The sequence below is a fragment of the Sturnus vulgaris genome, chromosome 15 (assembly GCF_052056855.1).
Source record: "Sturnus vulgaris isolate bStuVul1 chromosome 15, bStuVul1.hap1, whole genome shotgun sequence".
Taxonomy (NCBI): domain Eukaryota; kingdom Metazoa; phylum Chordata; class Aves; order Passeriformes; family Sturnidae; genus Sturnus; species Sturnus vulgaris.
This window is the reverse complement of record NC_142257.1, coordinates 19,883,011-19,896,034: the sequence shown is the minus strand read 5'-3', so window position 1 is coordinate 19,896,034 and position 13,024 is coordinate 19,883,011. Positions and strand designations below refer to the sequence as shown.

General features: G+C 41.3%; 1 protein-coding gene across 10 annotated transcripts in view; it reads left to right on the top strand.

Annotated features, from left to right (window-relative positions):
- The window catches only part of KCNIP1 (potassium voltage-gated channel interacting protein 1), a 201,458-nt gene that overhangs the window by 133,658 nt on the left and 54,776 nt on the right, over nt 1-13,024 (top strand). Inside the window, exon 1 of one of the 10 annotated variants that reach the window (XM_088174005.1) lies at nt 4,845-4,869. The exons of 7 other annotated variants lie outside the window; for them this stretch is intronic. Coding sequence is in view for 2 of the 3 variants with exons in the window: in XM_088173998.1 (XP_088030124.1) it covers nt 5,074-5,173 (100 nt within the window). In the remaining variant the exon portion in view is untranslated. Of the gene's footprint in view, nt 1-4,844; nt 4,870-4,928; nt 5,174-5,423; nt 5,509-13,024 lie in introns of those variants that run through there. 2 more of the 10 variants (XM_088173998.1, XM_088174000.1) reach the window with 2 other exon arrangements.

The following is a 13,024-nucleotide window of genomic DNA, read 5'->3' as shown; positions in this document are numbered from 1 at the left end:
TTAGGTACCTTGCTGTGTTCTCCCTCCACATTCCTTAGCTCACCCAGCAGCCTTGGCTTGGAGAGTTTTGCACAGGGATCAGTTTCCACACTCCTTAAACAATTTTTTCATTGCCTCCAAGGGCAGTAAGCATCACTTTGAACCAGGCACACTGTGCTGTAATAAATAGGCTGTGTGGTGCATTTTTAGGAACTCTGGAACTACTGGGGTCAGAGGGGTTGAATGTGGAAACACCATCCATCACACCTCATTGCCATGAACAGCAGACTTGTATTTCAGCACTTCTGTTTGAAATGCACGTCTGTCTCAAAGGTTTTTAGATGTAAGTATGAATGCTGCCAAATAAAAATAAAGCCTTTGAAATAAACATCTAATGTAGCCAAAGTTATCAGCAGTATTATGGAAAGAAGCTCCAATTTAAAGAAACATACAAAAAATGACTTCCTGTAGATCTACTGAAGCTGAAATTGGTATTCAATTCATATGCTCTTTCCATTGGGTGCAAAAAGATGATGAGGATTTAGGAGAGAAATTAAAAGGGAATGCTTTTGAAAATGCTGTCCATAAACAGCCAGCATCTGCCCCAGTATCTGTCTCAGAACTCTGCACCATGGAAGATTTTGTGAGGTTTTAGAATTTAATTTTTAATTACATTCTTACTGCATCATTTTGTATGACCCCATTATATTGCTCTGTGTGAATTTTATTCATGGAATAAATTGGCCCAAAATTAATCTTTATCAGCAATTGAGAAAATACTGAGAACATTAAAGAAAATATTGAAAGAGCTGGAACTGACAGATTTGCCTTACCAGAGCTATATTTAAAAAGGATGCACACACGAAGAATCCAAGGCATAATGAAGCCTCCTACACACACCATGGAATAAAATATTTATACTGTAATCATGCTATTAATAAAATGATGGCTCAGCCAGTGTCTGCTGCAACAAAACTCAACTGAGAGCCTGATTACTGTCTAGATGGGGCAAAGCAATGTAAGAACTGAGGACCAGAATCATATGGACTAACTTGGGAATCCCTATTCTGATTTAGCTGTCCAGTTGTGTAATACCCTGACTTTCAAAAAGTCTCCCATGGCAGCTGGCACTGTCTTATTAATTTTGGTGTGCAGGTGTGCAGGGCTGGGGAGCAGAGGAAAGGTGCTGGGGGGGTTGTGCAGCGATCTCCTTGTTTCCAGTTGTTGTTGAAGGTAATTCTAAGGCCATCAGGAATGGTTGGGCTTGATCAGACAGGGCAATCTCGGGGGCTTTGCTGTCAGTTGCTACCCTTGTCAGAGTGCTGCTGTGCTACCAAACTGGTCATTTTCTCCTCTTTGGGCTTAGTCCAGTTTCCAAGGTTTAAAGAAAACGATGAAAACCCAGGAGGTGTTTGTAGGGGCAAAATAACAGGTAGAAATGAGAGGAACAGTTCATCTGCACTGTGAATGACACCGTGGGGCCAAGTCTTAGATGTGCCCTTAAGGGTAGCTGTACAGAAAAGTTTAACTGACAAAGAGATACTGCTCGGTGCTTTTCCTACTGCTGTCATGGTTCCTGCTTTCTGATGTGTGAGTTCACTTTGAGATCTCTCCTTGTTTGCTGGGAGCAGAAGGGAGGTGTAGCTCACAGGTGAGGTGATGGCACTGGCAGGAGCCATTTGTCTGTGTGCTCCCCAGCGTTTTGCCCAACACATTACCTGCCAGAGGCATCTTGATGCCCAGTTCTGCAGCAGCTCGGACTTTATCCACTGTCAGAGCATGCCAGGTATCCCTGGACAGAGAGGAGGAGCAGGGGCAGCAGTGCCCCCTCTCCTCTCATGTGCCTGGCTGAATTGGATAGTGGTAGCTGGAAATTCTCCTCCCAGAACACTCGTGTGTTTCTTTGTAGACAGGAGTGGTTTCCTGAACAGTGGATTGCTCAGGCTCAGAAAAGAACAACTGAAAATTATATTTAGAGTTTGTTACAAATATGATCTATTGCTGTGAGAAGGTTACAGCAGGAAACACACAGCCTGCAGCTTTGTTCTGTCGGCTTGCCCAGGCTAAATAAGTTTTGATTGGAGTTTATTGGAGTAGGTTCTCTTTACTCTCTCTCCCCCTGTCTCTCCCCGAAGACACTGTTACTGGTGGATTGGGCTGGTCAGAGAACAGCTGGGAAGTGCTCTAGGTTTAAAAAATTGCTCCTTTTTTTGCCTGAAAAAAGAGGAAACCTCATGTAGCCTCCAGGAATTGGTGTGTAGAGCAACCAATAACTCAGGAGCAGAAGTATCATAAAGGGAAGGCAATCTGTCAAAGTCCCTTGTCTGCTTTCCCGGGGTGGGAAAGGCTCCCTGAGTGGACTTGTGTGCAGAGCAAGGGCATTTCTCTGCTCCACATGGGATAAAGCAGAACTTGGACTTCACCTCTTGAATCCAAGCAGGGAGAGTCACAGAACTAAGGAATGGTTTGGGTTGGAAGGGGACTTCAAAGGACATGTAGTTCCAGAGTCCCTGCAGTGGGCAGGGTCACCTCCCACTGTCCCAGGCTGCTCCAAGCCCTGTCCCTTCCAGGGATCCAGGGGCAGCCACAGCTGCTCTGGGCACCTGTGCCAGGGCCTCCCCACCCTCACAGGGAAGAACTTTCTCCTACTATCTAATCTAAACCTACCCTCAATTTGAACCTATTCCCTCTTTGTCCTGTAACTCCAGGCTCTTGTAAACAGTCTTGCCCCATCTTTTGTGTAAGTTCCCTTCAGGCACTGGAAGGCCACAATTGGGTCTCTGAAGACTTCTCTTTTCTAGGATGGACAATCTCAATTCTCTCAGCCTTTCCTCATAGGAAAGGTGCTCCATCCCTCTGAGGAAAGGAGGATGCCTTGGCATGCCAAAGAGGTGGGCTGCTCTGGAAATTCACCTTTCTTTAAAAAAAAAGAAAAAAAAAATCCATTTCTGTGGAACATTTTATTTTCTACTTAAAAAGAAAAATAAATATATATATTAATTGGTTATGTTGGTGGATCAGCTGAGAGCATCAGCAAACCAGAAAAGAGGTACAAGGGGACTGGAACTGTGAGAAATCCCCTTTCCCAAACAGAAATAAATTAATTTTCAATACTTATTGGCATCACCCAGCTCATTTCATTTTTAGTAGGGGCAGAGATTTTAAACCTCACCGAAAATGAGATGAAGTTACTTTCTTCTTTTTACTCTCTGTCCCAGTCCATTTCCTTGAGGTAGTGTTTCTTTCTTTGGTTTTCTGTACTCAACCATTATTTATTTCTCTTAATTATAATAATTTATGTCTGGACTGTCCCAAAGGTGGATGCATTTCCATGGTAATTGGATTTGATATTTCAGTACGTTCTTAACTCCCTCTCAGGAGTGTTTAGGCTCAATGAGAATTTCAGTAAGGGCTATGAGATGCTCAAGTGAAGTTCAATAATGAAGAGAAAAATATAAGATTTATTTTTGGATGGAGGTACCTGAGAAAAGCTGTGGATGCTAATTATATTGATAAGGAATTGATACTTCTAAAATATTAATAAATATTAACATATTGGGATACTCTTACAGAGAACAGCTTCACTCAGGCCTTTAGGGACACCTTGCTACTCAGCCAAGCTTTAGTGAAGTCATTAAGAAAAGCATTTACAGCTTTCAGAAGAATCTGTGGAACTGATCCTGCTGTGAGCAGCAACCCAGGGTCACTGTGCAGCTCAGGAGGGTCCCCTCTCATCCCACAGACAGCCTTGGACTCACAGCATCATCTCAGTGTCACTGTAGCTGGACAAGAGAGTCCTGGGACACAGCAACATAAAGCATCAGCTGGGGATAGAAGTACACGAATGGTTAAAAAAACAGGGACTGAAACAGCAAGCTGGAGTTCAGGCTTTCAGAGGAGTATTATTAATGCAGTCACTTAATAATTACAATAGCAATGTAAATTCTTAGTTTTACACAGATCTATATCTATCTATCTATCTATCTATCATCTATCTATCTATCTATCTATCTATCTATCTATCTATCTATCTGTCATCATCTATCGTCCATCATCTATTTGTCTTTCCAGGTTTGATTGTCCCAGAATGAGTTAAAAGAATGATGAGTGTAATACTTGATGTTGTGCACAGAATTCTTAGTCATTGCAGACCATTTAATTACAATTTACCAGAACAAGTGGCCCTATTTTCCAAAGGATGCAGGGGATTTTTTTGTAATTCTGTGCACGTCTGGCTGCAAATCTGGAGAGCTAAGGGAAGGTGAATAGGAAGGACAGACGAGTCCTTGCTGATGGCTCCTCTTAGGTGGCTCCGAATAAGGTCCCTCAGAGGATCTGTCCCTCACTGTCACGTCCAAGGACTTGGAAGCAATTTCAGCGTTTCTGGGTGCCTCAGTCTCTGAGCCAGGGCAGTCAGCTGCATGCAGTGCTGGCCATGGCCATGCTGTGTCCTTGGCTCTCCGTGTCTGGGACAGCCGTGGCTGCAGCAGCTGACCTGCACCAAAGGCAGGTGTTCAACATCTGCACGAGCCCCCGGGGCTGTGCAGCACAGGGAGAGGCTTTTGAACAAATAGCTCACCTTTTGTAACTGCATTCCAGTCAACAGCGAAATACAGAAATAGGGCATCTTTTTAATGAAATCATTTTGCTTTGAGTTTTCTGAACTTGCTATCAGACAAAGAAAGTATTTGGACTTTTTCCTCTGTGCTGTTTAAGTGTAAGGTCTCTCTAAAGCTGCAATTCAGTGTGAAAAATTTTACTGGGTATCAAACAGATCTGGTGGATTTTGGCTGTGACAAAGAGGAAATGCTAAACAAAGTGGTTACTGTATATTCTGTTGCCTTAGAGACTGCAACATCTGTATCCATGCAGGCAAGTGATGCAGACATGGTAAGATTTGACTCCTTACATTCCTGTGTTCATCTGGCTGTCAATGGAAATGCTTTATGGTGCGAATATTCTGGGCTTCTTTAGCATTGTATTTATCTGCTTGTGTGGTGTGTCTTGGACTAGGAGGGCTTTTTAATTAAAGTCTAACTCTGAACTCAGGACTCTCCCTAAGAAAAGATGCTTTTACATAAATAATTTTTCAAGATGAACTTGGAGGGACTTGAAATGATCGTTGTACTGGTGATAATAGTTGGATTTGTGAAGGTGCTTGAGCATATGGGTCTCCTAGAAGACAACTTTGAAGGTAGGATATCAAGAAATAGAATATATTTTATTCTGAAAGCCAGTTGCTGCAGAAGCTTTTACTTTAATCTGTATGTGCATGTGCAGCGTTTGAGTATCTGGGGAACTGAAAGGTAGCTGAAATAACATTATATGCTTTCTTTGGGCAAATGAAATGTATTTAAATGTCTATTTAGTATTGTACCTCTCATTGCAACTCTGAAAATAAATGTGGCATAATCTTAAACTATTGTTTGTTTATCTTTAAGATTGTTTCAAGAACTTCAATACAGATTTGTGTGCTTTAGTAAACTGCAGCTCACATCCCAAAGCTCTGAATGAAAGGTTTATATTTTAGTAAGTTTATCATTATATCCTCTCAATTTGTTCTAATTTCTAGAAATATCATAGTTTATTTTTAGCTATTGGCTATTATTAACAGGAAATCCGAAAAACTTACTGAACTTATTTGGATGAATGTTTCTGTCATAAACAATTTAGCCCTCTTTCAGAATATTTATTTTTAACAGATCTGCTTGGTCTTGCTCTCTATTCTCAAGTATGTTTTATGAAAACATTGCTGATTGAAATGTAAATATGCTTTGTAGAATATAATTTGAAGGAGTTGACTGCTAAAGATATCTTAATTCTTGCTACCTCTCTGTTTTTATAAACAATGTAATTCATGTAGAAACAAGCAAATATTAAATGTAAGCAGAAGGGATGAATTTTAGACAGTGAGCTCTATAAATCAAAACATATCTGTGCAGACAGTCTCATTGTTTAATAGGAAGAGTAGATTTACAGTGTGCCTGAATATTCCTGAATATTGAACAGCTGCTTTTTTTAGAAACTTGAGAGTCATTTTTCATGGTAAGCAAGAAATACACAGTTGTTAAAATAACCTTCAGCTACCACAGATAGAGAACAATTATTCCTTTCTGCTTCAGAGCTCATGACAACCTGGAAGAGGTGAGCTTGCTGGCCTCTTATTAATTACCTGCCAATACTGGGTACAAGGTTTGAAGGATCTTGAAGATTAGTAGCAAGTACTATAAATGGAGGGAAAAAGTTATAAAACTTTTGGTTCATTGATTGTGTGTGTTATTTTAGTTCTCGTGCATGTGTTTGCTTTTCCTACATCCTGCTGCTTTGAGCATTTTTCCTAACTTTTATGTTTGCATGAATTAAGAGGTACTTGGTGATGACTGATGCAAAGCATTTTGAAGCTGGGGCAGCAATGCAGATTGCATGGCAAGTGCATTACCTACCAGCTCTGACTTTGCCAGGGCTATTGAAATGATCAAATTGTGCAAGCAAGACAGAGTGACAATAGAAAAATCCATTTATTCTGGCTTTTGTGGGTCTTCAGATGTCTGTGTGCTCCTATCACAGAGGTGTTAGATGGTACCTGAGGTACAGGTAATTTCCTGTCTCCAGCTCTAGCAAAGTCCATTATGAATTGGTCCATCTGGGCACCTGGATTTTTTTGAATCCTTTTATTGTCTGCCTGAATGCATCTAAGGGCAGATTCTATTCAACAACTTGGTTAAATAGAGCATTGAAGAAGGAGGCTTTAGGACAGGGGGGTCCATGGGTTTGGGTAGCTGCTCCTTCCCAGTGCCCAGTCTCCAGTGTACCTGTGAGCTGTACTCACGTTGTGAGGGGGGAGTGGCACAGTGCTGATTCCTAAGGAGAGGGAAAGTTTGGGAATATCTGAATGATTCAGAACAAATTGTCATAATGTCTGGTTGTATTTCTGGTGAAATTTACATTAAAATATTGTGAATTACACTGAAAAAGGGATGAAGTTAATTTCACATTAATATGTTAGAACTTCAGGTGAAGCTGGCTTTCAGACTCTGTAGTTTGAACCTGTACACAATTATGGCTTCATTGTAGCTGCTTCTGCCATGTCCCCCCTTTGTAAGAAACACAGCATACACATTCTTTGTGAAACTCTGGTCCTTGTGAGATCTGCTGCTTGCCTTGCTGTAATGGTGAGATAAATGAGGTTGTCTCTTAACGATTTCCAGCAGAGTCTATTGACTGTTTGTTACAATAGGTTAGTTCTCAGCACTCACATGTTGTTGTTATACCAAGAAATTATACTTAATATTCTAGTGAGAAAGAAGTTGAGTTACTTTTCACTTCCAATATTTTTAGTAGTACTGCATAATGCTATAGGATTTACAGAGCATGATGCTCCATAGGAATCTATACTGTCAGTGCAGTGTAAATTCCACAAGTGTTTGCAATCTTAAGAAGAAACAAATTCCCGTCACCACACTTGATTGAGCAAAGAGAAAACAGGTGCCAAGTCAAACATGGAGCTGGAAGAAAGGTGTGTGCTGAACCTCAGGCACAGCATTTGGAGTGCTAGGCAGCAACAGCTGGAACAGCTGGACCTTGCTTTGGGCCTGGAGAGCTCCTGGCTGTGCTTTCAGCTGCCCCAGACTGCTGTGGGCTTTGTTTATACTGACCAGCTTACAAAAGGAAACTGCTAACAAACTGTGTGTTAAAACCATGGTAATTATCATTCAAACTCATCAGTACTTTCTACAGAGAGACTTTCAAAATGACTTACTAGTACAGAATATAAAATCTATAGATTTTTTAATTGGAGGAGGAGGATTCAAATTACCGTGGGCAGAAACAGGCAAAACTTCTTGAAATTCAGCAAGTACTCAGCTTCCTGTTCCAGATTTGGAATTTTTATGTTCTTGCACTTTCTTGGCTTTTTTTTGAGTGGCTGATTAACTCAATAGAAAGCATTTATACCTACAGATGAGCTCTGGTCTACAAATCACTTCTGTGCACTCATGTGAGCCATTAGGACTGTGCCACTTTTGTGAGCACAGAATAACCAAGGGACAGAGACCTCCTGAAAAAAAAATACACTTGTTTGGTATCATCTGGCATGGTTTTCTACATTCTAACAATGACAGGAGTGTGCAAGAGGTTTTCCTCTCACTTCTTCAGGATGCTGCTCAGACTGATGGAATATCTTTTTCTCTATATACTCAGTTTATGCACAAGTAAAATTTAGTTAAAAATAATGACTAGATCCATTTTCCTCCAAGCTTAACCTTGACCATAAAGTACTTGGAACTTTTACATGGAAAGGTTCTAAATCATCAGGCTGTAAACTGTAAGAATCTGCTGGCAGTGTGTGCTATTATGTACTGCTGTGCATGTAATAAACTTCTGTCTTCGTTCTGCCACTGCTGACAGGCTCATCATAGTGATCACCTAATTCACACCTTAGAAGCTGGATGAGAGATCATCACAGGAAACTTGGTGGGTGTAATGCAGAATTAGAATCCTAATTTTTTTCCACTAATCTTACATGACTCTTAGTTTGTAATATCAGCTGGATATTTTACATCTCTGCTTGTCACCTGCACTTGAAAATCTTGAAGTGCTTGATGCTTTCCAGGTGAATGTAGTGCTGCACTTTTCTTGCAGTCAGTGCACTCCTCAGACACACACACTTATTTCAGATGTGGAAAGTGACAAAGTAAGATTCTGTCTTAGTGTATACTTCCTAATAAGCTGTCAAGATGAAAAAGGCAGAAAAGCAGGTTAGGGCAGAAGAATGTACCTGTTCTTTCAGGTGGGGAGGAGCATGCCCTAATTGTAGAATCATGGAATTGCAGAATGGTTGGAATTGCAAGGGATGTTAAAGATCACCTGGCTCCAAGCCCCCTCCCCATCCATGGGTCAGGTTGTTCGAAGTGGCTCCACGACATTATGAGGCTTCTTTTCTCAGGTAGGAACTTGTGGTGTTTGTGTCCCCAGGGAAATTGTATCAGCACAAACAAGGGAGAGCCCTGAGCTGCTGAGGGGGTGGATGCTGTTCCTGTGTCAGTCATGGTGCCCATTCACAAATGGTGGTACTGAAAATTCCTGCTGGGGCAATTGGATGCAAGACTTGGTGACCCAATAGGAAAGTCACTCTATTTACAGTTTCATCATCTCAGATCTTTCTGAAAGGTTGGGGGAGCTTCTGTGACCCCATGATTGCCACAGAGCCCACCATGGTGGGCATAACCTCTCTGGGGCACTTCCTGGACTCCATTACCAACTAATCCTAAGTCCATATGGACAGAATGCCAACTCAACTTTTGTACCTCAGAACCATCTAGCTTTGTGCTTGTCATTTAATCCAAGTTTGCTATACTGTGAAGTAGAAAAACCCTTTTTGCTTTAATCTGTGGTTTTCCATTAAACACCTGACCCACTTTTGTCCTAACTGGAATACTTCTGTGCTTAAAATTGCTTCCTAGTTCAGTTGTCTTGGATTCAGAGGATTTTACCAGTTGTCGAAACTGTCCCTTTTTTTGGCTTTTGTCCCGACCTCTGAATTGTTACTATTCTTAAAAAATTTCTCCTGTTGTGTCATTTGAAAAATGGTAGAAAAATATGAATTCAATAAACATCCCAACAATGTTGAGATGACCTAATTTTGACATACTCTGAGAAGTGGGTTTTTTCCCTAGTTCATTCTTGTGAAAATTCTGCTGTATAATATTCATGTTTTAGGAGGGGGAAAAAGAAGAGGTACTCCATAAAAATGCGATGCATCTTAATTTTCATTTATCATATAGTTCAAAATATTGTGTTTTCTATAGCACATTTTTCAACTCTTTGAGCACACACCATCTCACATACAGTCACTAATTTGTAATGCCTTGGTTAATATACTCTGAACTGATGTATTTCATTGAAAACGTAGGGAAATAATGTTCCTGGACATCAGTGGTGACATACTGTGGTTCTCTTAGAGGTCAGTGTTACAGACCATAGGAGAATCTGAGTTGTCTTTTGAGGGTGGAAGATCATTGCCTTGTATGAATCAAAAAGCACAGGATGAAGAGGTAGCCCAGAAAAGAACACAGGAGGAGGGCCTCGAGGATCCCACTTCAGTTGGTATCTTCCTGCATCAGAAAAAAGAAGAAAGCCTCCAGGAGTGAAATAATCTGAATAAAAAATACTTCTACAGCATCTCAGCAGGTTAAAGAAAGCCTTGTGAATGGACAGGTCAAGGTTCAGGGGACCAAGGAGAAGGTGTGGCCAGAGGGCTCCTTCTGCATCCCTGGTTTTCCATGGCCATTCCTCGAGGGTCTCCCTGTGTGGGGCTTTCCTCCAGCAGAGTGGGATACATTGCAGCTCAAGGGGCATCTGCTCTGGGACAGCACATGAGCTGCTCGACCAGTCTAGTGTTGCCTGAGAACATACTGGGATGAAAAAGCAAATCATCTTACAGTACTGGAATGGAGGAGACACAAATCTCCCAACCATGGGAAGAATTCGCTGCTTCCTTCACCACAGCCTAAAATGGTCTTCACCTTTGTAAGTAAAATTAGCTCCAGTAATTGCTTTCTCTGGGTTTTTCTCCAAAGAACATGAGTGTGTCATTGCTTCCAGTTGACCTAAGTTTGTTTCCCAGCAGGACTGTGTGCTAGCTTTTCTCCTCTTGTCAGGAGGAGCCTTGGCTATTGCTGCCCATCTGCTCACCAGGCCAGTTCTGCCTATGAATGGGCTTCAGAGCAATATGAAGTGAGAAAAGCTTTTCTTCCTTGTCTCTGCTTGGATATTTGGCACAGTGATAATAATAAAGTGAATAGCTGTGCATCTGGCCAAAGAGCAGGTTAACAGGGTCACACTGCGTGCCCACAGCTGCTGTTTTATGGGAAGAGCTTTTGCTTAATGCAGTGTTCAGGCTATACTGATTTGTTCATTAGTTACCCTTGTGAAAAAGTTCTGAATTGTTCAAAAACTGACATTGCAAGCCTCAGAAAACCTGCAGGATAGGCTACTGTAGGCTGCAGCAAAAACTTTAACTAAACTAAACTTTAGTCTTTGGCTAAAAAAGCAGCATTTACTGTAGGTCGTAAAAGTGAACACAGATGCAGTAAATCCAATTACTGTGGAATATCAAACATCTGAGTGCAAGATGAAGGAAGTTGTAAATGAATGCCTGACAAAACTATTGAGCATATTAAATTATGCGTCTCTCCCAAAATAGCTAGAGTTTTAAAAAGAATATAGTGCAGCAGTACTCAATCAAGAACAGAAGTACAAGCCTGGTGCACATCAGACCTGGGACAGCTTACTCACAAGGACTACTTTGAAAGGGAGAAAATCGCTTTGAACTGCACGCCTGCCATTGCGCAAATGCACATGCATGCAAATTAGAAAGCAGCCTCTCAGTGCAAAGGAGTGTGACAGCACCCTCCTCTATAAACCAGGACAAAGGCAGTGGAAATAGAAAAGAGAGGTGGGAGGAACAGCCGAGAACAGAGGCAGCCCCCAGGCTGGCTAATGCCCACTGCAGGCCACTGTGCCCTGGCTGCAAGGCTGATGTGTGCCCGTGTTTGGGGGCACAGCTGCAGTCAGGCCTTTCCTCCTGCTGCCTGAGGACTCTTGCAGTGACAGACACAGGGGCAGGAGCAGGAAACCTCAGTGGAAGAGAAAGGGGTTAAAAAACAAGCAAAAAAACCCAACAGCTCTGAATTATTATTCTCTCTGGGAGGTTCTTTCCAGACCCTGCACCATGTATTGTTTGTTAATAACATAAAGCAGATTTGATTCCAGCAATGTGTTTTAGCAAACATAATGATTATCTTCACTTTGTTTCTTTAGTTATGCAGAGTGGTGAGGTTTTTTACTCAAGCCAAAGTGTTTAGATTTACTCCTAACCCAGAAGCTTTGCATTTCAGCTGTGCCCTGCTCTAACTCCTGCCAGCAGCCAAGCCCATACAGCCTCTGTCACTCCTCCACCAGGAGAATCTGGGAGAGAATCAGAAGGGTAATAGCTGGGAAACTCCTGCCTTGAGATAAAGACAGTTTAAAAGGGACACCAGAAGTTGTGCACACAAGCAAAGCAAAACTGTTGCCCCTCTTCTTTGCTGGTCTTAAACACACCAGTCTTCCCCTACTTCAAAGATAATATAAAGGCTTTTATATGTTGGTGTTCATCATCAACATCACACAAAATAATGTTAAATTCATGATACAATGCTGGAAGGAAAATTCGGTTTCAGTTATTCCAAATTAATTCTCAAATTTCCTAATCAGTAGTTTGCCACTGATTTCTTCAACAGCAAGGTACGTTGCAAAATATGCCTAAGCATGCAACCAAAGGAGTTGTGCTTGAAAAGTGGGGGGATAGTCATTGGATGGGAATAATTTCCAAGTGATCAGTCTGTGATTCCATGTGAACAGAATCCCCAAACCTTTAGCTTGAGACAGGATGTGAAGATTGAGAGTTGAGGTGATGGGATCTGGTTTGTAGGGAAAAGCCTAAAACTGACTTATAAACTAAATGCACATGAGATCAGGCTGGCATTCCATAGCAAGCTATCAGACTTTCTCTCATTATCAAGTTCTAAATGAAAATGTTTGCTCTTCTAGTAATGTTGACTTAAAAAAAATGCACCATTCAAGATTTTTGCTTTTAAAAAATAAGGTACAGACAATGTCATTCAGTTATTTTTTATCCCCGAGACAAGTCCAAATTTGGAGTATATACTGCCAGCATAGACATGTATTTCCAGGGACCCAGCTAAAATGTACATTTTACTGTTTTCCCAGTGAAAGCCTGACTTTCACCCAGATACATTCAGCTTAAATATTCATAGATAATAGGACTAAAGCATCTGTTGATGTTAATGACAATTTGCCACAAGCTCTGGTGCCTGTCATCCCTCCTAATAATAAGTTAATTACTTATTAGTCCAATAATTAATTCAAACAAAGAGGTGGTTTTTACAATAAAATTGATTCCAGCTACTCATCTGGCCAAGATCTGTAGTGCATGCAGTATTGTGACAAAATCTGGTCCTAAGTGAGGGGGACAAGTCTAAAA